Source organism: Mauremys mutica, chromosome 23, assembly GCF_020497125.1.
Source record: "Mauremys mutica isolate MM-2020 ecotype Southern chromosome 23, ASM2049712v1, whole genome shotgun sequence".
Taxonomy (NCBI): domain Eukaryota; kingdom Metazoa; phylum Chordata; order Testudines; family Geoemydidae; genus Mauremys; species Mauremys mutica.
This window is the reverse complement of record NC_059094.1, coordinates 20374468-20398014: the sequence shown is the minus strand read 5'-3', so window position 1 is coordinate 20398014 and position 23547 is coordinate 20374468. Positions and strand designations below refer to the sequence as shown.

General features: G+C 48.2%; 1 protein-coding gene across 7 annotated transcripts in view; it reads left to right on the top strand.

The window, feature by feature from the left end:
- The first annotated feature begins 753 nt into the window (after nucleotides 1-753).
- Nucleotides 754-23547, top strand: part of EPHA10 (EPH receptor A10) — a 101276-nt gene continuing 78482 nt past the window's right edge. For 6 of the 7 annotated variants that reach the window (XM_044997822.1, XM_044997823.1, XM_044997824.1 and 3 more), the window contains exons 1-3: nucleotides 754-894; nucleotides 16496-16560; nucleotides 18666-19335. In XM_044997822.1, coding sequence (XP_044853757.1) covers nucleotides 807-894; nucleotides 16496-16560; nucleotides 18666-19335 — 823 coding nt within the window. In that variant the 5' untranslated portion in view covers nucleotides 754-806. Of the gene's footprint in view, nucleotides 895-16495; nucleotides 16561-17005; nucleotides 17138-18665; nucleotides 19336-23547 lie in introns of all 7 variants that reach the window. The other variant, XM_044997825.1, reaches the window with a different exon arrangement.

The window sequence follows — 23547 nt, the reverse complement described above, 5'->3', positions numbered from 1 at the left end:
AGGTCCCTTCCAGTTCTAGGAGATTGGTATATCTCCAGTTGTTGTTATTATTATTAACACACCCAGAGCCCCCCAATCCCAGAGCCCCCCCCAACACTCCCAGCTCCCCCCAATCCCAGAGCTCCCCAGAGCTGGCCCCAACCAATCCAAGTCCACCTGCACTCAACTCTGTTGATCCCAGAGCCCCCAGCTCCCCCATCCCAGAACCCCCCAACACCAGCTACGCTCCCCCAGTCCCCGCGGCCTCCCAACCCCAGGGCCAGCCCCCAGCCGAGGCGGCCCCGCATATAGACAAGACCCCAACTGAAGCTTAACCCAGACCGCCTGTGCCGCACCCTCAGCTCCGCCCCCTCCCTTGTAATTGGCTGGCAGGGACACCCGCCCCCGCACGCTGAGTCGCTGCTCCTCGCCCCGCCCCCTTCATGCTCCCTTGGCCACGCCCATCCCTTGTGCTCCTCTCCCCGCCCCTCCCCTCCCTGGCGTGAGGCCGCGCCCCCAATCGCTTTGCCGCTGACGCGCCCCCCGTCGTGAGTGGCTGCTCCCCATCCTCGCCCCGCCCTTCCAGCGCACTTGTCGCTGTGATTGGCCGGTGCCTCTCCTCGCCCCGCCCCCTCCCGCTCCGCGCTCCTCTCGCGGCGAGTGGCCGCGCCTGACCCCGCCCCTGGCTCCGATTGGCCCGGCTGCCGGGTGGGCGGGGCGGATTCTGACGGGCGCGGGCTCGGTGGCCGGGCCCAGGGAGGGCGGGGGAGCGGCCGGGATGAGGGAGGTGGCAGCGGCAGCCGGAGCCGCGCGGAGTCGCCAGCACCATGGAGACGGGCGGAGGCGGCGGCGGCTTCCTCGTGCCGCTGTTGCTGCTGCTGCCGCTGCTGGTGCCCGGGGCCGCCGCCGAGGAGGGTGAGTCCGGCCGGGGGATCAGAGACACGGGCAGAGGGGCGCGCAGGAGCTGTGTGGGGTGTGTGGGGGCAGGGGGGGTCGGGGGCAGTGGCAGGGGGGAGGGGGCAGTGGGACTGGGTAGGGGGCCTGGGGGACGGAGGATGGGGCAGTGGGGGGGGGGCTGGGGCAGGGTGGATGTGGGGCAGTGGGGGGATGGGGGCAGTGGGTCTGGGGCAGTGGTGAGGGGTCTGGGGCAGGGGGAATCGGGGGCAGTGGCAGGGGGGATGGGGCAGTGGGACTGGGTAGGGGGCCTGGGGCACGGGGGATGGGGCAGTGGGGGGGCTGGGGCACGGGGGATGGGGCAGTGGGGGGGGCTGGGGCAGGGTGGATGGGGCAGCGGGGGTTGGACAGTGGCAATGTGGAGGGGCGGCTGAGTGGGGGCAGCGTGCAGGCTAGGTGGGGAAGGGGCCATGGGAGGAAGTAGGGACATGGCAGCAAGTATCTCGGTGGGAGGATTGATGGGGGGAGGGGGTCTGATTGTCATTGAGCCATGAGCCGGGCACTGACAGGAACATCTTTAAGCTCCCTGTGCCCCATGTGGTTCCTCCCAGCTCGGGTGACCAGATGTCCCGATTTTATAGGGACAGTCCTGATATTTGGGGCTTTTTCTGATATAGATGTCTATTACCCCCCCACACCCCTGTCCTGATTTTTCACCCTTGTTATCTGGTCACCCTACTTCCAGCCTCCCTAGGAGGGTCCTTTGCCAAAACAGGTGCATTGAAGAGAGGGGAACAGTTTGGGGATCAGGAGATGGGGATGTGATGAATTAAAGAGTTTCTGCCATCTGCATATAAATAGTGTTTCCCGCATGTTTATAAATAGTTGTTATTGTAAATTGCATTTCCTGAGTGTCCCTTTAAACAGCAGCTAGTCCTCATCCTCCTTTCCCTTCCCCTTCCCCTCAGCAGAGAGGAGGGTAGCTGGAGGCTGAGATCAGGGGAGTGAAGTCTGCAGGAAGTCTTCCCTTCTGTGGGGCATCTGTCCTGGACTCTGGTTGCTCACCCCTTCCCTCTAGTCTCGGTGCCTGGTCCCTTTCTATCTTGTGCCTGGAGATTCCTTGCACAGATAATTCTCTTTGGCCCGTGCAGCTTTACAAGGAGCCCCTGGTTCTTTGTGCTAGTTTTGTCTGCTATGTGAAGAAAAAAGGCAGAATGGGGAAAAGCAAGCAGATTGCTCAAAAAGTCAACAGCTGGGAGGGTGCACATGTTTCCCAGTCTGCCTCCAAGATCCAAAACCTCCACAGATTATTATTCTGGCTATGTGAACTCCTCTTGGTTCATAATTTATGGGAGAATAGATCAGTATCTAGAGAGAACATCTATAATGCGAAATCATGGTAGAGCTGTCAATTTGTGGTTGTAAAGATGTGAATTTTTAGTATTGTACTTGTGGGGACAATAGAACATGCAAAGGTAGATGAGTTTCATTAGGCTGTGCAGTTATCATTCCTTTCTTAATTGACTGAATAACACAGAGAGACAAGGTGGGTGAGGTAGTACCTTTTATTGGACCGACTTCTATTGGTGAGAGAGACAAGGTTTTGCACCTACACAGAGCTCTTCCTCAAGTCTGGCCTGAAGAACAGAATAACATAGAGGCAGCTTAGATATTCCCTACAGCCAGAGATCGGAAAAGGTTATGGTGTAGTCTGGCCAAATCAGTGGATTTTCACTTCCTCTGTCCCTGAACCTATAAGTGTCTAATTTAGCTGAGAGAAGTGTGTAGCTTAAAGATTTGGACAGCAGTTTTATGGTTTCCAGGACCAAAGAATTGAAAGCTTCCATCCTTGTCTGATTAATTCTTACTGTGTTTGCTGGGTTGTAATCCCATGATTTAAGGAGAGAGTAGAAGATGGACAACTGGTGATGTGAACAGCAGAGTCACTACTAACTCTAAATTCCAAGGCAGACTGGCTGACATTGTGGGTAATCTGGTAAACTAAACCATGTAGATTGTGTACCTTAGGCACAATTGTCATCCAGGTGAACTAACATGAGGTACTGGTATAGAGCTTGTAATTAGTGCTGTAACCAGTGCATCCCTGTAGTATTGGTGAATAATGCACTAAGTGAGAACACGATTTATGATTTAGGCCCTATGTGATAAAAGTTCATAATTCAGGTAGCTAATGCAAGTTCCCCAATATGTTGTTGCTTGACTGGAGTTTTTTCCCTCTATGCTATGCACGTGTGTAGTTGGAAAACAGTTCTGCTTTTCTGTGGTATGCAGAAGTTAATTTAGAGTCCCGAAATTCTCCTGGTTACATGACTAGAATATTCTCTGGAATGGAAACTCTAGATTCAATTCCTTTTCCTTTCTTGAATTAACCCAGAGGAGATCCTGGTAATAAAGTCTGGTCAAGTGTAGTTTGTTTTGGCTTGAAATACTGTTTGTGGCTGCTAATTTCCTGTATGTCTAGGTGCCACATGCCTGCTGTTGCATTAACTGCATGACACTGTTTTGTTTTGTGCTGAAAAGTATGAACTGCTGCTTCTGTTTCCATTGCCAGTGCAGTGTGGGTACTCTGGAGTCCTACACTTCAGAGCATCCTTCATGATGGGTCGCCTGGAAGCTACCTGACTTTTGGCTTACAAAAAATGCCCCATGGATATTGTGTGCGGGTCCCCATCTGGTCACTTACCCAGGTGTGTATTTATCTGTAGACAGACACACAAGCTTGTCAACACTGTCTACCTCCTCCAGATGTTGAATAGATTACCAAGAGCAATGCTACAGACAGTGGATCTCACTGGAACTCTGCCTAGAGACTGAGTGTGCCCACCTCTGGGATGGGACAGTATCTGATCTAAATACACAACCCTGAGATTGGAAAGGGGGAAGGAAAGTGAACTCCTGGAGCTTGGGACTGTGCTTGCTGCTCTAAATGTATCCTGAGGCTTCAGCCTCCTCTCTAATCCCTCTGCCCTTAGGTCTTCCCTGTCACTGCCCACCTCAGCTACTGCCCCTTTTCAGACTTTTAGATCATGATGCTCCCTATGCCTGGAAAGACCCTCGCTCCCCCCATGCTCTTCATCACTGACCTCCCCTCCTGGACTTCTCCTCCTCCTCCTAGCTCAGTCTCTGCTTCAAAGCTGTGAGCAGATCAGATTTGCTTACCTCAGTTCCGTCTCTATAAAGAGTGATGAGAATCCTTCCTTTTGTCTGCTTCAATGGTAAACTCTTCAGGGCAGGGGCTGTCCCACTCTACGCTTGTGCAGTGCCCTGCACAGCAGGGCCTCTTACCGCTATCGTAATACCAATAACTGGCTTATATTTTAAGCTTCTTACCTTCTCCCTGTATCTATCACTGCTGTGTTCTATGCTTATCTCCTTGGGGCATGACCCTCTCTGGCAATCCCAGGAAAATGCTGTGCAAAGCTCTGATGCTGCATTAATGGTTAACAATATAAATAACAGGATGCATGTTGAAGCTATATTGAAAAGTGTGGTTCTGTCTAAGTGCTGTGATCACCTGGAAATTCTTGCTGGCAAGTTCCCTTTCTTTTCAGTTGGTTACACAGCAGCTCTCTGAACTTGCCCTCTGGAGGTACTTAAAAATGTCCTAGGAGGAAAACTCAGGCTGACTTTGTTCTAGTCTCATGTCTCTCACCCCTCTACCACCTTCCTGCTTTGCTTTCACACTCAAAACCATTGAATTCAATCTGGCTGTAGCATATTGATCGGCTTTCTGCAATAGTTTTCATTCAAATAAAGCAGGCAAATAAATGGCTAGGAGTTCACCTGCTTTTTTCCAGATGAGCCCAGTGAAGCTTAATTTAACAGCCTTTGAATTTCTGAAGAGCTGTAGTTAAAATACACCAGGGTCACCAGTGTTGCTGACATTCCCATTCACACCATGAAGATGGTGCTCAGTGTTGCACTGTGGTGTGAAGTGGCCCAAGTCCTAGAGGATGCTGAGTGTTGTAGTCAATGTTCTGTCTAGAAATGGCATGGCAAGCTTGGGTTCTTTCCCCATTCTGCCTCTTGCTTTCTGGTTACGTTGGACTCTGCTTTTCCCCTAACATAGAGCTCTTTGCTCATGTTGGCCTGTGCTTTCCACTTGCATGGTTTTAGTGATGGGTAGTGGTTTGATTTATCACTGATTGATCTCTCTGTTCCATCTCGCATGAGCTCGCTGCATTTACAGACTCCCGTGGGGGAGAGGAGCCTGGACTCTTCTGAGTGTCTGTGCCATTCCCTTCACAGCAGAGGGCCCTAGCGTGGGTGGCTGGACAGTGAATCTGAGATCTGACACTCTAGGCAAGATAACACTTAGGACTAAGTTATATGCAACCATTTGGATCCGAGAGCTGTTGCTTTTAAAGGCACGACCTGGTCTGCTGTGCAATAGTCTTCAGACTGCTACTTATTCTGTGGCATTCAGATTTGACTCAAAAATCTTGTGCAATCTGTGCCTATAGTGTGGTTTGCTTGAAAGGAAATGTTGAGTTCTTACTGTAAGAGCAACCTGGGCTCTCCTGCCGTTGTAGGTGAAATACACTCCTTTTGTAACTAAGAAGCAGTGGGACTTACACATGCAGGAGTTGAATCCTAATCCTGGGCTCTGTAGAAGTTTCTCAGACTGAGAAGCAGTCCCTACATTATTGAGAATGTTCCTGCATTGGGTTGCTCTATTTCTTCTAGGACCATAGAGGATAGAATTGGCCGCAACTTCTCTCGTTCAGTGGATGAAAACAAAATTGAGCCCTGGTCTGACCCCCTTTCTGTTCTGTGCAGTAAACCTTGATCCTGGCTGCATGGTAGAATCTGCCCATGGTGAATTCTTCCTCTTTGAAGTTAAAAATATCCTGGTGGTTTCAGTGCATCACAATGTCTCTATTATAGCCCTCTCTCTTTCCTCTTGCCCCTTTCACAATTCATCCATGCCCAAAACACTATATTGGTGCCCCAAATCTTACAGAGTGGTCCTTGCCACCATATCCCTCTGGGAGTGCGGTGGAAGCATCAGAGTCTGAACACTGTCCACCAAAAAAGGTTACGGTACGTGGATGGAAACGTGCTGAAAGCCCAGCTGGATCTGGTGGTCGTGTGGGGTTGCAATGTTCATATTAACAAAGCCTGATTTCAGCCTCGATCTGCAATTAAAACGACCCCCAACATCAAGTTGCAGCACTGGTGTTCAGCCAAGATCATTTGACTGAACAATCTGGCTCATTTGAGAAGGCTCCTCTGCCTGTCTTCCTCTCTCGGTAATTAGGGCAGGTGGAATAACGCAGTTTACTGTCCCCCAGCCTTGCATGTTTTTAGCTCTGCTTCACTCTAGTGACACCCTCTGGTGGCTGCAGCTTTTTCATTCCAAGTAATCCCACTGATTGCACCTATTTACGGTATTTCCTGACATGGGTTGCATTAACCTCGCCTGTTAGTCGGCTCCAGCCTTTTGCTTTTCCTATAGGAGCCTGAGGAATTTGAAACTTTGTTTACACTTCTCAGCCTTATGGGTAGGGAGACCAAAGAATGACTGAAATGCAGTGGTGGTGTAGCTTTGTCGGTCCCAGTATATTACAGAGACGGGAGGCGGAGGGAATAGCTTTTACTGGACCAACCTCTGTTGGTGAGAGAGACAAGCTTGCGAGCTTATGCAGAGCTCCTCTTCAGGTCTGGGAAGCTCGCTGATGAATTGATCATAATGCTCCTTTCTTGCCTTAGAGTCTATAAATCAAGGATTCCTACGCTGACTGTGCTGTGGGATTGCTTTCATATTGAATGCAATAAATACCATGTTTAACTCATCTGCAGAACTTGGCACCACAGTGCCATGGAGCCTAGGGAGCTTTGCTGCAGGATTTCGACCCTAGTGTGCCATAGTGTACACGGGGCCATGTATGTTATATAGTGGTATCCCTGCACTCCCGCCCATTGTTGGAAAGCTACTGAACTTTCACAATGAACTGAAAGATGAAAGAATTTTGCCCAATGTCCTAATTTAATTTCTAGACACCTGACTGTCTTTCTGGGTGTCCTCTGTCTCTTTTCTGGGGTGATATGTACTTGGTGGGAATCAGTATTCGCTTCTTGGCTTGCCCTATCATTTTGCCACACTCCTTAGAAGTCCAGGAGACAGAACCACTTGCCTTGAGGGGAAAGAGCTTGAATGAATGTTGTAAGCAAGGGATGAGTGGAATCCAACAGAATAAACTGATTCTTAGTCTCTGGACGATGATTATCAAGAGAGTTTGTATGCCAGTGTCTTCAAGATGTGTGTTTCAACGAGAGCCTCCTTATTACCCAGATATATAAGGAATGTACAGACACTGAAAGGCAGAAGAGAAAAATATAGAGAGAAGAGTGACACTCAAGTGTCTAACTGTAACATGCAAGAATTCTAAGGAACCTCTGTAGCACTTCAATCATCAGATTCCTAAGAACTGCCAGGAACTCGGCCAGAGTTCAGGTGTGCTCTGTATAATGCTGCACAGAGCTCTCCCAGATATGGGTAGAGCTAAGCTGACTGTGACTACGTATTTTGCCTATTTTTTTAGATGCATTGGAACAGATATGTACATGATGTCCTAAGTATAAAACTGCCTGGCAATCCAGAAATGGTCAGTGTTAACCCTTTACACACTCTGTCCCAAGCCCACGCCTTCAAGCATAGCTGTACTCTGGACCAATAGCTCCATCTCAGCCAAGACAATGAGATTTTGTGTATGAATCCTGAGCCGTGACAGCTTCATGGCACCAGAGACCCAGGGGCCCGTCTGATAAAGGAGGTTTCATTATTCTGTTCAGATGTCTCACAGCCATTGCTATTACACTGTGATAAAGTGCCCTCCTCCAGCAGGTGCAAATCCTTCCTAGAGTAAGTTAGTGGGAGCAGACACAGTTTTACAGCAAGGCTGACGATTTAAAATGATAGACCATCATAAACATAGTTTATTACACCAATATGGAGGTTTTCACACACTCCGGTTTTTGCAGAGTAGGAGCTCTGGCTATTCAGCTCCACTGATTTCACAAATTAAACAGAGTCGCCATCCCATGTGCTGCCTCAGAGAGCAGGGTTATTTTTATTCAATCTAATACAGCTTGTAGGTCAACTCAAGCTCCCTCTTGGCAGGAGAGAGTTAGTATTGTACAGCAGTAGTGGGGGAGAATCACTGTCCTCAGCAAAACACAAGGAAGATGAAAACCTGTATTGCAGCTAACCCCACGAATGAGCCACCCACCCAATGGACTGTGCTCCCACGAGACTGACTGGAAACTCAAGAAGTTGGGACAACAGTCTTCCTGTGTAAACCTACTTTATCGGCCTTCCAGTAGGAATATTGCAGCACTTTTCTCTCAAGGTGGGTTGTCATTAGATGGTTTGAGCTCCTGGGCCCGGCTCTCCCCAAACGGAATTCCTGCAGCTGCCACTGGAGCCAACCTCCTAGTGACCAGGGGAGCTGAGCCCTGTGGTGCATTAGGTGAATAGGGTTCTGTGAGTACAGAGCACACCTGAACTCTGCCTTGGCTGACCAAATTGATGCTAATGCACGGTTACAGGAGTTGTGGAGGGATGAGAATCCCTGGCAATCCTTAGGGGTCTGATGACTGAAGTCTTGCTTCATGCGTTCCTAAAATTCTTGCATGTCATAGTTAGAAACTTGAGTGTCACTCTTCTCTCTGGATTTTTCTCTTTCACCTTTCGATGTCTCAGACGTCTGCCTGTAGATTCCTTATGTATCGGGGTCATAAGGAAGCTCTTGTTCAAGCACACATCTTGAAGACACTGGTGTATAAACTTTCTCCTCAGGAGGCTGCCCAACATGTTAAGGGGCTTGATTATCATCATTGAGAGACTAAGAGTCAGTTTATTCTATTGGATTCCACTAGTCTCCTGCTAACAATGTTCGTTCAAGCTCTCTTGCTCTGGAGATGAGGGCGTCTGTTTCCTGGCCTCCGAAGGAGTGCGAGTCTACGAGAGGGAGTGCCAAGCCAATAAGTTAGCAAGTATTCAACAACTCTGCTGCTCAATTAAATGTAGGAGTTGGTGCCATAGCAACTGTAACACTGTGGCGTAGCCTTCTCTGTGCTGAGCTGGTCAGAGACTTTGAGGCCAGAAGGGACCCAAAATCATTTAGTCTGACCTCGTGCGTGGCTCAGGCCACCAGTACCACCCAGCGCCCACAAGCTAAACTCAACAACCAAAATTAGGCCAAATTATCACAGCCCACAGGAGACTAGACTGTTACATGCCGCAGGCAGAGAATAGGAGGGACTGAGGTGCACCAGAGCCCGAGACCTGTGCAATTAGCAGGGAATTGATTAAGTGAGAGATACCTGGATAATCCTGGCAAGTGACCCTCACCCCATGCTGCAGAGGAAAGAATAAAAAAACAAAAACCCAGATCACAACCAATCTGACCTGGGGAAAACTCCTTCTGGAGCAATCCGTTAGACCCTGAGCATGTGAGCAAGAACCAGCCAGGCAAGCACCTGAGAGCGAATGCTCACCTGCCCACCTGTCCAGTGTTCTACCTCCAGCCAGGGCCATCTCTGAAGAAGAAGAAGAACAAAAAGCTTGGCGCAGAATACATTTTGGGGTGTGTGTGGTTGGGGGGAATCCCTTCCTGACCCTTGCAGGTAACCAGCTAAGTCCTGAAGCATGAGATTTTACGAACACGAGGCATGAACCAGAAGAGTCCCCGAGGACAGCTGAGCCCTGCTCTCCCCACAGTCACAAGCAACCCTGCCATCAGGGCCGGATTAACGCAGGGGCTTTAGGGTCTGCAGCCCAGGGCCTCAGGCTAAGAGGTGAACTATCAGGTTCTAAGTGCTGGGGAAGATGCTGCTTGTGTGTAGGTTCTGCAAAGTACATAACACAGCCAAAGTGTGGGGTGGAATTGGTCTAGAGTTCTCGCATGCTGCGTGCTTTACCTGGCAAACTAGGTAAAGTAGGTTGGTCAGAAATACCTGGAGCTCTTGGGGAACCCAGCTGGCCAGTCCCTCGAACAACCAGCTTGAAGATACCGTTAGAGTCCCCTTTATAAAATTACCTGGTGGATGTGCTGCACCCTGGGATACATGAATTAGCTAGCAGAGCATGCTGAACGACACTGCCATCAACTGGTATACAGAGAGCATTCAGTCTTCAGCAGACCGTTCTGAGGGCCCGTTGCCCTGTGGGGAGGCCAGGAAGAAGGAATGAATATGGATACTTCTAACCTTCCGCTCTGCCAAACACGTGCAGTCAGTGCTCCCCACGGGGCTCAGTTACTAAGGCAGGTAATCGTGGTGGCACAGGCCCCTGTGCTGCACTGGAATCCTTGCACACTGACAGGCCATAATAAACTCTCCTGAAAATGAGAAATCCAAGAATTCAGCATCTAACCATTTATAAATCACGTGATTTTTCCAAAACATCCCTTTGTGTTTTTCCAAATATTACAACACTGGACATCTCCGTCTCACTAGGTTCATGTTCTATGACAAGCTAAATGTTCTCTGAAAGAAAGCAGAGATTTTCTGCACCTTGGGGTATTCTGTAGCCCATGGACGAGTGGGAAGAGTGGAGCTGCAGCCAAATGCGAGGGGAAGGATGGGCAGGCTAGAGCATGTGGGATGCTGGCTTCTGGGACCCCCACCCTGTCTCTTTGTGTCAGTGCCTATGGGACAGGGATGCATCTGGGTGAAAGGTAGATCGTATTGTTTGAGAGGGGAAAGAGGGTCAGAGGGCAGCTAAAGCAACAGTGTGGGATGCTGGGGTCTGAGAAAGCTCCTGCTTGTTCCTGTCCCGAGCCCCAGGGCTCCTAATGACACGGAGGTGTGGTGTGTAAGAGAAGATGGAGCCAAGGAGCACAGAGGACTGTACCCAGAGGGGCCCCACAGATATTTCTGGGACTTAAATTTACTGTACTTGTTACTCCACTGCAGCTCTGAAGGCTGATTTGCATGTGCCTGCTTTCTTAGCTGCTGTGCAGTGGTAGTGCGAAAGCGAGATCTGAAATCTCAATACTTTCCTGTCAGGTTGTGGTGCTGGCAAGGTGCAAATGAGTGCTTTGCTGTGCTTTGAGAAACATGCTTTATTGCCACTGCACCAGGAAACAATATTTGAACATCTCATTACCTTTTAAGGCCTCTCTTTTATGTGTTTTTATTCTGTTATCCAGATGTGCATATATTTGCTTAATTTCTCTATTAAGCTTCAGTAGCAGAAACATCTGTCTCTTTGGTCTTTGGAGATGGTCTGTCCCAGGGGATCTCTCTTCAAAATGGCAGCACGAGTGGATTTTATAAATATAATGTAAAAGGGCAAATAATTAATTTTGTAAAATATTGATTGCTCCTTTGAGAGCTCCCAAATACAATCATGGCATTCTGTTACCTGATATCAGATCTGATCAATCAGTGGGTCCCTTGGAGAGGGGATTACATATTCCATTACATTTCAGTTACAATACAGCCAAATGGACTGCATACAAATTTGCCTAGCAGGTACGATGGTGTGTTGCAAATATGGGAACTCAGCAGCATTGCTTATTGGTTGAAGCATGCGGTGGAGGAAGGAGAGAATCTAGCTTCTGTTCCTGGCTCTAGAACAAACACGATGTGCCTAGGAGAAGTCTCTTCCCGTTGTCGGCTGAGCATGACACCCACTGAGGTCTGACACACTCAGGTTTATTAATTCAGACCTTTGTTTGAACAGAAGCATGCCTTGGGATTGCGATTACTATTAAAGTAATGAATGACATATATACACAAAAAGACAATGGCCAGCTATTTTCTCCTGGGGCATCAATGGGGCACAATGGGTTTCTCCTACAAAGCTCTGACTGTCTCTGATAATCTATCCTGTATTATATGCATCCAAATTGCTTATTCATTAGTTCTCTTCCAATAACCGTTAAGTATCATGAATATTGCACATCTTATGTAACTCATACAGTACATGTGTAAACTTGAATTGGCATAACTTCTGCTTATCTTTGCTATTTTCCTGTTATTTCTCTTCTCTAATTGCTTTATTGCCATTGATCATGCAAATTTGGCCAGGTCACTTTGACCCTTTACTCTGTGTAGGGACTTTTTACCTGTTTTTCTCTAATTGTATCTCGGCAGTACGTTTTGCGTATCTGTTGTTCCAATAACTCCCTTCAGTTTATGTAATATCTGTGGTCAAAACATCCCCTTTGTCCTGTGCAGCCTCTGCTGTAAGCAAGTTTGCTGACTAAGAAGCTCGCTAAGAATACACTCGGGTCAAACAAAGCTGAAGCCAGCCAGTCAGTACAAACATCACCTCGGTCTGTCCAAAAATACTCATCAGACACAACTTATAGCACTTCTCACAACCTTCTTTGCCTCTGTTTCTTCGTCTGTAAGGTGAGGACAATGTGCTCCTCCCAGGGATGATGTGTGGCTTCATTCATTACTGCTTGTAGAGTGCTTTTGAGGTCTTTAGTAGAAAGGTGCTAGAGGACAATGAGTTGTTAGTGTAAATTGTGTAACGTTCCGCATTATTGACTGTTTTCCTTGTTAGCCCCTGTGTCTGTCAAACTTTGTTGCAATTAAATCCAAAGCAGCCCAGAGTAACACGGTTGAGGCAGGGAAGGAGACCCGGTGGGGCTCCCTCTTCATCCTCCACCCACCTCTCTCCACACCCATTTTACTTCTAATACTATAAGACTCCCTTATGGGCATGTCATGAAGCTGCTGGCTGGGTCGTTTGTGGGGCATGAACCCAAGATCTGTGGATTTAAAAGCATGAGCAGGTACTGCCTGAGCTCCAGGTCTGTGTCTATTAGCTGGAGGTAACAGGAGCCTCGTACCTGCCCTTGTCTAACCACGAGAGGGACACCCGCAGCCAAAATGTGTTAACATGGGTTATGAGCAGATGAAATCTAGATCTTTTGCCTAATACTCCCCCTGGAATTGTGGGTATGGTGAGATAGCTAGAGTATGTCCTGCCGACATTTTTAACCACAAAGAGCTCTGTCTGGAGAGGGCAGAAGAGTGTCTAAAAAAGTGATGTGAAAACTGAGTACTCCTCCTTCCCCCCACCTCCCCGAATCAGAAACCCCTGAGCCTAGAGGAAGAAACTGGCTGCCAGTGACTTGCTCTTGCGGTCTGTTTTTTAAATGGTCATTCTTTTGTTGAGGGTTTTTATTCATCGCTCTAGATTTTCAAATAACGAATGCCCCATCACTGGGCTATTTGGTGATTATGTAAATAGTCCCACGAGTGTGGTTAATAATAATTCCTCTAAACTCAGTCGTGATGTGGAAGTATAGGTGCTTCATTTGAACATTCACAGTGCGAAATGAAAGCTGCAGACCATGACATGCAGGGAGGGAGGTTATTTGTCAGAATTTGTTGCTGTAAATAATATCAGCATCGCTGTAATCCGCTCTCCTATAATGTAGGAAAAGAGCATTAGCTGAACTGTGCCCAGTGGATGGTGGCCAATTTGATTGGGCTTTGGAGTCAAATGTAGGGTCTGCAGTGTAACCAACACCCCTCTGCAAATGAATGATTCCAGGCTGGAGAGAGCCAAGGTTTGTTTTCAGTTCACTCTGAACTTCACTTCATTCACGTTATGGTTTTTTAAAGTATTGCTCGTTGTGCTGTCCAGAAACAGCCCTTTCTCTCAATTTGCTGCTCAGATACTGAGAAGCCTAATGCCGCTGAGGACTGTTGGTGGTGATCAGCGGAATTTATGAAGTGGTACAATATGGTGGGTCTGGCAGGGGGCATAGCAAATGGCCAAATCAGCAGTAATATCATTTGATGGAAGAACTAGCATCTGCTAGGAATGCACAGCAGAGGCTGGCAATGTAACTAAACTTGATGGGGGGGGAATTCTGCATGTGAATTAAAACTTCTTTGATTCTATGGAAACGGAAGGTAGAGATGAGACTAGTTATTCTCTGCTGTTGAGAGGCAAGCAGGTCATGGGCTGTGTTTTGTCTGAATCTCTGCTCCCCCCCCCCCATCCTCAGGTTGGCTTGGGAATCCCTTATTCTCTGGGGAAAACTTTATACCAAGCTCACAGTTTGCAAAATCATGAGTAAGTCTACGTTTTAGTCACGGGTATTTCACGGGCGGTAAACCGGTCCATGACTTTTACTATATACCCCTAACTAAAACTTGGGCTGGGGGACCACAGATGCTTGGGGGTGTGTGTGTGCTGGGGGTGCTTGGGGGGGGAGGGGTTGGCCCACAATCCCCACTGGTGCTGGGAGTGGGGAAGGGTTGATGGGGCTGGCAGGCTACCTACCCGGCCCCAACCGGCATGCCCCTGTAGCAACTAGGGGGAGGGGTCGCCGGGGGTCTCCGCGTGCTGCTCCCGCTACAAGCGCCAACTCCGCGGCTCCCATTGGCTGGGAACCGCAGCCAATGGGAGCTACAGAGGTGGTGCCTGCGGGCACGGGCAGGGCATGGAGCCGCCTGGGCCACTCTGTCTAGGAGCTTCAGGGACATGCCGGTGGGAGCCAGGGAGCCCCTCCCAGGTAAGCGCCGCCACACACCCCAACCACCTGCCCCAGCCCTGAGCACCCTCCCACACACCCAAACTGCTGCTGCTGGAGCCAGCACCGGCTGCTGCGAAAGTCACGCAGGTCATGGAATCCATGACCTCCATGACAGACACGCAGCCTTACTCATGAGGGAATCAGTAATTTAATTTTTTTTTAATTATTGTCCATTAACTGAATAAACCAGCTACTCTCTGTTTGTCTGTGACTGAAGTTATAGCCACAAATTCCTGAGAGCTAGCAGTTATCCGTAATATCTTCATTGTATCGGTTTAAATGTTTGACAGTCTTTATATTCTAAAGTGGATATTAAAAATGAACATTTTTATTATTATTGGTGATAGTTTCTTCCAATAAAAGGCCCATGTGCAACACTTACACCAGTGAAATGTTTATCACTGTGATAAAAATACAGATGGTTCCAGCCTACTATTTTTGGCATGGGCCTGTGGAGATGAGCCTTTATATCCTGTTAGTTTTAGAGAGAATCCCACTACAGAGAGATGGTGTGTTTATGACTTTCAGAGGGGTGGGTGAATTTGATCCTGCCTCTCTTGGGGTACGCTGCCAAGATACTTGGTTCATTTCTACACTAGAATCAATGAATGACTTGGTAATGCCCCAACAAGGAAATTACAGCTACTGAGAGTAGAAAAGACCTGTTGGGTCATCTTGACCATTCCAGGATCTGTCCCTGCTGGGGACCTGTGATGTTTGGCCATTACATATGGGAATCAAAGTGGGCGTTTATATTTAGTGTAAATGATATCTAGTGTCTCAGGCCCGGTGGTGGCAACAGTGCATTTGAAAAGGGCAGCACCGCTTTCCAAAGTGTTGGAAACTGACCTCGCCCAACCCCTTTTGAGTAACTTGGATCAGAAAATGGGGGAATTTCCAGCAATTCTGCCGTTGTAAAGGTTTTGATGTTTGTAAAGTGGAACACTGCTTTGCTCCAAGGAGCCGGGTGAGCTAACCTGACCTAATCTCGAGCATTAAAGTCAATTTCAATGTGGTATTTAATGTCAAGTGGTTGTCATGGGATTAGTACTGAAAATCACTTATTCTAATGTCATGGTATTTCTAGACCAGACTTACACACGTGAGTCATGTCCCTTTGCTGATATTTTGATTGTAGTATGAAGAGCTGTGTTGCAAGACACTACTCAGAGCCCAGTGCTTAGCTGTCTTTAGCTAGCTAAAGATTTTTCTACTAGTACCATCGCCATGGTATCTGAGCATTTTAATCCTCTGGGATGAAGGCTGTGCCACACTGAAGTTAGTGGGGGTTTTGCCATGACCCTCCGTGACACCAGCATTTCATCACTCAGGTGCAGTTGTGCGCTATAATGTGTATCCTGGAATTCTTGCCACTGTAAAATAGACGTCGCTCATAGATCCAATCCCAGTGTAGCTGGGTCAGTCTGCCGAAGCTGGGTGAGGTGGCTCTACCACAGCTGGTTAGTCAGCGGTACACAGGGAAGTTTTAGAAATGAGATTAAAGACTCCACATTAGCAGCAGTAAGTTATTGAATTTAACAGTTCTCAATTCACTTACACGTTTGTAACAAAATATTGGATGGTCTGTTTCCCCCCCTCTTTCTCACCCCACCTGCCCCATTTCAGGGCTCTGTGGTTACCCTGAGATAGGTGCTGAGCTTCCAGACCCCCAAAGCAGCATGTTCTCTGGCAGTTTTGCTGCTGTTGTTGGCACAGTAGAAGTGGGCAAATGCAGAACCTGGAACTCTGCTCTCAGCTGGTCAGGGAAGGCAAAATGGCCTTTGAAATAGTTTGCAGATGTGACAGTTGTCATCATTACGTTTCTAGTGTCAGCTGGTGACAAACTGGGATTTTAAGCTGTTTCAGGGTTTCCTTTAGAGCAGGGCAGTGTCACTCCTGTGAAACTGCTCAGTGGGGTGTATGTCTGAGGCACACTGTGCCCTTTTAAAAGTGCGAAGTGATCTGAATACTGTCTCCAAATGGTCGAGCCAGTTCAGAGGCTGGATGTTCAGTGTAGTTCGTCAGGGTGGCTGAGATGGGTATGAGTTCTATAAATTCACTTTTTAACACCTCTGTCTCCCATGCAGTTGTTTTGCTGGATTCTAAGGAGTCCCAGGCCGAATTGGGCTGGACGTCGCACCCATCGAATGGGGTAAGTGAAAACATATGCAAATAAGTTTTGTCACTATAATACAGCTCCAGCATCTCACCCGTCCCAGCCCTGGGCAGCCTGGTTAACTCTGCTTTAGAGCAATGGTGTGCGTCCAGCAGTACTCGCCACTTACACGTGTCACGAATCTCTCCTGATTCTGCATGGTGATTCCAGGCTATCTGGATTTATGGGAATGGCTTCGTGGCTTGAGCAAACTAGCTTCAGCAGCTGAGTAATGCCACCTGTGGAAGTGCATTTGCTGGTGCTCTCCCTTCAAGGAGATGAAGACGGAACTCTTGATCCCGATGATCTCCTCAGGGGTGTCAAATGCTCTATACTGTGGAGGGCCTTTGCTTTTGGCCATTGCTTGTCTAGATCGGTATCTGCCTTCAGCCACTAAACAGTGTTAGAATGATGGGTAGACAAAATTCTGCTTAAAATCCAGATCCCAGAGGTGAGCTGAGAAGCAGCGACATGTCTCTGTGATGTGAACAGCAGGCTTGACAAGCTGACACAATGCTGCCTTGACGTGAACGGTGATGTTTGTCAATCCCAGACAGCCGGAGAGAGGAGCTGAGTGAGTGTATTGATTATGTCAGAGGAACACTGCAAATTGAGCATAGCTCATGACAATGCGCTTTGCATTCTTGTACTAAGAAAAGGAACTCAAGTCAATTAAAGCTTTTCTCTCTAGTTCACTTTCCAGGCCAGTTGCCTTAGGGGATTCACTCTGTTCCCTGATGAGCAAAAAGGGCAGGATCTCTGGAATTCTTGGGGAACTTGACCCCAGACTCCTGCATGATTTGTAGTTTGTTTAAGTGAATGGCTGCGTTGCCGCCTCTGTCTGTAGCTGTGCCCACTTTCACCTGAAAGGGCAAATCAGTGAAATCAGGTGTTTCCTGCTGCTCTTAACTCCCTCTTCAGAAGTGACACTGCATGTTTGGAGCTTGGCTCAGGGGTCAGCTGGACTGGAGCCTGTGGAAGGAACTCCATGAGGGGATTTCTTTGGTTATCTCACTACAAACTCTGCCACCTGTGGAAGGACTTGCTGTGAGCAGCCCTCAGATCACTTCCTTCTCAGGGCTGATGGTCTAATCACCATCTCATCAATCAACACTTCCCTGGCTGCTGCAGGGAAATGCCACTTCACTTACACTTGGGGTGAGCTTGTTCCTTGAGAACATCGATGTCCTTGGCCTGCTTTCAGGCCGGAGATTGTCCCTGTTGGGTTCATCCCCAGCCATCTCTAGCTTCTTTTGATATTTGGCAGTGTGAGCTGCTTCTGGGTGACAGGGCAAATACTACCTGTCCAGGAGGGTAAAGCCATGAGAGACAGTCGGCCTTGGGGACTTTGCCCCTCATTCTGACCTGAGTTGCTCAGCATTGCCGGAGTCATTCTTGGCAGGGAGGGTGGAGTCCTTCCTTCCTTCTCCTGCCCGCCAAATGACAGGCGAGGAGAAGTTGGTCTGACACTTCCTCTCTCCTTACTCTCCTTTCCCCCCCTGCCCCCCCCCACCGGTACTCTCTAATTAGGAGGGTAGTTTCCCCACTGGGGAGCTGTAATTGCTGCTGTGCTATACTAAAATACAGCTTATGACCTAAAGCGAGTGGAGTTGCAGAGAGACTAACAGTCACCACCTTTCGAACAGTTCAGTAGGTGCTTGGAGAGAAGAGGTCAGTCAAATGGGATTGGAAACTGGCCCTGATAATACACTTAACTATGACATTAGTCGCTAATACAGCGAAAGCCATCCCTGGCCCTGCGGGAGCGGACTGGGGGGTAGTGCACCTTGCCTCTAGCTTTGCAGACAAGACTTTTCTGGCTTTTAGAAATTAGATCTTGTTTTAGACATTAAATCCTGTGTCCATCCTCTGTTACTGGCTGTGTTTCTCCCTCCTAAATATTAGAAACTGGAAAACACTGCAGAGTGGCTGTGTTGGGATTTGTGTATTCTGTGGGCTTCAGTTTTTTTAATATCTGCTATAATGATGCATAGGTTAAGGGGTTTTTAGTGGCTGTATTTATAATCTCAGTACAAAGTTTTACCTGGAAGACTGGTTCTCACTAAATAGCAGTTATCAAGACGTGTGTGCTCCTTTTATAGTGGGAAGAAATCAGTGGAGTAGATGAAAACTACAAGCCGATTCGTACCTACCAGGTCTGCAACGTCATGGAGTCGAATCAAAACAACTGGCTGCAGACAGGCTGGATTGCCAGGCACAGTGGCCAAAGAATCTTCATTGAGCTGAAATTCACCCTGAGGGACTGTAACAGCATCCCTGGAGTGGTTGGCACATGCAAGGAGACCTTCAACCTCTACTATGTTGAGTCAGATTCTGATCTGGGCCACAGCATCCGTGAGAACAAGCATACAAAAATTGACACCATTGCTGCCGACGAGAGCTTCACCCAGGGGGACTTGGGCGAGCGCAAAATGAAGCTGAACACAGAGCTGAGGGAGATTGGGCACCTGAGCAAGAGAGGCTTCCACCTGGGCTTCCAGGACGTGGGTGCTTGCGTGGCTCTGGTTTCCGTGCGGGTTTATTACAAAAAGTGCCTCTCCACGGTGCAGAACTTGGCAGTGTTTCCAGACACTGTGGCAGAAGCAGCATTTGCAACCCTGGTGGAAGTTAAGGGCACCTGCGTCAATCATTCTGAAGTAGACCTGGATAGTCCTCCCAGGATGCACTGCAGTGCGGAGGGGGAGTGGCTAGTCCCCATTGGGAAATGTACATGTAGTGCTGGCTTTGAAGAGAAGGATGATGGGTGTGAAGGTAAAAATGGCCATTCGTGCTCTATTTCAATTTCAGGCCCCAATCAGTCCATCTCATTGTTATACTGTGTCCAGCACCCTGGTATCAGAGCACAATGTAAACTATTGGAATTGCATTTTGTCAATCTTGTGTTGTGGGTTTTCTTTTTTTTTTAGTTCATTCTGATTTACTAATCCAATAACCAGAGCTTTATTTGGGGACCAGGGAATAAGGTCTATTGGTTTTTGTGGTGGTGGTTGTACTGTGCCGACTGATTCAGCAGCATCTTTGACTAAACAGACATGCCAAAGGCTCAGAATAGCTTCAGGTATTTTCCATAACTTTGTACGTGCCATAAAATGACTCTAGAACATTAATATCCCCATTGTCGTGCTTAACGCTCAACTTAATAATTCAGTGACTTTACAGCTTGCAAGGTTACATTTAATGACAGCTGTAAAAATGGGTATAACCCCTACGTAACTAGTGTCACTTTAATGAGTCTGATGCTGAAATTCATGTCAGTTTCTCTCTTTTAAAATGATGGTAAGAGAAACTCGGAATTACCAAGGGGCTGAGTGAGCCGGGGGGCTGGTGCTGTCCTTGGAATCAGTGTTTGGAAACGCTTCTGGAATGGAAAAGGATTGTCTTGTTAACGTCTTTTTCTTAGTTCTTGTTCAATACCGACTCTCAGCCCAGCATTGTAGCAAATGCTTCTGTAAATCAAGTTTAAAATGTCAAAGTAACTAAGATGCATCTGTTCAAACAATGTCAAGGGCAGGATGCTTTGAGTGGTGTTATCTGTGCAAATACTAGGAAGTTCTTGTGTACCCTTTTGTCACAGACCTAGTCAAGTGTCCCCTCTTGAGCACTGTCCAGATTGCTGTGAGGGGAACCAATTGCCGGATCCTGAGTGCTTGAGGCCTCACAAGTTCATGCACTGCCCTTAGTCTGGGGTCCCAGCATGCAGCTCCTCTGTCTAGCTACCCCTCTTGAGAGCTGGGGCCTCCGTGTCCAACAGTCCAGCCCCTGTGATCAGTGCCGACTCCCCCTCCCACTGTACTCCCCCATAGCTTAAACACACCTTCTTCCAGAACTCCGTCTGTGTGAGCATGCTGGTCCCACAGGTTAACATTTCGAGGGCCTGAGATAGGTGTAATACAGTGCACATATGGCCTTTGCACAGGAATCTAACATGATTGCTCTTAATCATACAAAAAATACACGGATCTAGACAAAAATAATAAACTTTTCATGCATTTGCCTTAGTTTCCTCCCTGCTCCAGAGCATTCTTTGGGCTGGGGTCAGTCTTCCCTGCGGGCCTCCAGGGTCCTTCTACAGCTGGTTTGTCTTCCCAATCATGGCACCTCTCTCTCTTTCTCTGTCTCTTTCTGTCCAGGTCAGCTTGCTTTGACTTTGCTTGGTCCCACAGCTAAACTATGGATGGGACAAGTAAGCCATATGAGCAAAGTCTGAAGGAACTGGTTATATTTAGTTTGGAAAAGAGGCGATTGAGGGGGAACATGGTAGCAGTCTTCAGCTACTTGAAAGGCTGCCATGAAAAGTTGCTGTCTTGCCACAGAGGGCAGGACAAGAGGCAATGGGCTCAAACAACAGCATGGCAGATTTAGATTAAATCTCAGGAAAAACTTCCTACCTGTAAAACCAGTAGGACAATGGAACAGATGCCTCGGGAAGTGGTGGAAGCTCCTTCGCTGGAGGTTTTTTCAAAAGGAGGCTGGCTAGCATCTGTCTTGGATAAATTTGACACGACAAATCCTGTATTGTGGCTGGGGGTTAGACTAGATGACCCTTGTGGTCCCATCTAACCCTGTGATTCTATGATTCTAAAACCGAGGTTATCTCGGTGACTATCAGGGTAACTTTATTTTTAAGATTGCAGTGGCTCTGTAGCTATTGCCAAAATGCAGATTGGGTGAAACCACTGCTACACTCTGCTTCTGGAAGGCCATGCAGGGCTGCAGAAAACTCACTCAATGAAGAGGCAAGAGGAGAAAGGACGTAAATATGTCCTAAAGTGCTAACGTTTCTCTGTGGTAGAAATGCACTCGTGTGTTAGAAGAGTGAGCTCTGCCTAAGGATAATAACCCTTCAGTTGTCAAATGAATATAGGATGACCAGAGGGCAAGTGTGAAAAATCGGGACAGGGGGTGGCGGGTAATAGGTGCCTATATAAGAAAAAGCCCCCAATATCGGGACACTCCCTATAAAATCGGGATATCTGGTCATTCTAAATGAATACTTGGCGCCATGCAAAGCTTAAATTCCCTTTACAGGATGCAGTGTGCCGGCTGTCTAACTCTGCTCCCTCCCCCCCCGGAAGGCGGGAAAGCCTTTAATGGTGCTCTTGGTAGTACTGATTCACTTAATGCCCTCTTTAAGGAGACCATAATAAAACTATTGAATTGAAATCTTGGTATTGTTCATTGCTTCAGTGCTTGCGTGGCAGCTTGCCATGCTCTTCCCATCTGTTTGGAGTGGGGAATTTACATAGCGAGTCCCAGAAGGCTCTTGCTAATGTTTCAGGTTTCTCCGTGTTGAGTTTAAATAATTCATATTATCTTAAGAAAAATATTTGAAGTAATTTAATGGACATAATTAAGTTTTGTTTTTTTCCCATTCACAGAAAGCAGGTCATTAGTCACTCTCTGTGGAGCTGCGTCTGATGTCTGGTCAAATATCAAAATAATTTTGAAAAGTGGAATTTTCTTTAAACCTTGCATTAGCATAGTGCTAAGTGAATAATGTTAAAGATTTATGATGAAAGCATCCAAGGCCTCAGGAATTCTTCGACAAGGACAAAAAAATTAGCTTCACTTGAAGGCAAACAACAATGGCTTTTTGTGGATGTTAAAATTGACTAGCTGTGCAGCAAATCTGACTTCAGTGCTTTGCTCCCAAGATCTGTTCTGAGAAGGGCCCTACTCCAGGTTAAAGTTTTCCAGGGCCTCCTTCCCAGTGAAACTGTAACTCTGATCTCTGACAGCAGTGCTTTTGCCTACCAGTGAGGGAGAGACTCCAGTGGAGGCTCGGGGAACTTCAGGGATGGCAAACAAGTGAGGGAGAAGCAATTCCAGCCCATGTGATTGCCGGCCAGCTCAAGCAGGCGTGCTCCTGGGGAGCAGCAGCTCTGACATGAAATAGTGGGAGCTGCTTGGACCTGCAGCAAAAGTCCTTTCCCAGTATATCATGATGGTTGCAAGCCACCGTGCTGATGTGTGGGCTGTGTAAAGGCCGGCATCTAGGGGAGAGTGTGTGCAATGCTGTCTCTCACACACTGAGCTGGTCTGCCAGAGCATTTGCCATGATCTTTTCTCTCCCCCAAGGAGAGGGCATCATGCAACCCTGCTGGGCTATTCTGCTCCTCTGTCTGTTGAACATCTCCCCCGCCCTTTCCCTCTGGGGCCATGTCTGGAACATATGGCTTGACTGATTTGCGATGAGTTGCTTTGAGGCTCCATTTGTCTGTGGGTGTCACTGCCTGATTTGGTGCGGGGGCTGTGAGCAGGGCCCTTACTCCATGAGGTGACAGGTACAGAATCCTAATCTTAATGGGCTTCTCTTGTTCATTCTTTGTTGGCAGCCTGAAGTACCTGTTCTTTTGTTCAAGGACAGTTCCCAGTTAAACTGGGATACGCCCGGGGCAGACCATGTGTCTGGTGTAATGGGGGCCTGGCAGTTAGGAGGCCCTGCTCTTTGCCAGGCCTTTCCTCATGTTACACTTCAGAGCTCTCTGGCCTCTGTCTGTTTGTCCTTGGAGACCTTCTTTGACATCCTTCTGGCTGCACCTCGTGTTTGGAATTTGCTGGGAAGAAGCAGCATGTGCAGGACCAGCAGTCACCTGGCATCACGTCTGCAGTGAGCTACCCAGGGCTGGTAACTCTCTGAACGCGGGGAGAGTGCGTGTGTGCGTGTGTGTGTGTGTGCGTGTGCGCGCACCAAGCACGAGAGGGAGAACTGCACCCGCAGTACGATCCTGCAGGATCCCGCAGACTGGCCAGCTGTAATGGTGACCTGCCTGGGGGCTCGGCAGTAGGAGGATGCCAGGCCACGAGAGCACTTCAGGCAGGAGGCCATAACTGCGCCTGAAACGTGGCTGCCGAGGGCCCAGTTCTGTGTGCGTGCTTGGCACCAGGCAGTGGGCTATGGAGGTGGCAGTGAGCTGGGTCAGAGCCGGCGCTGCCCCATGGAGAGGTCAAGCAGCTTCTTGC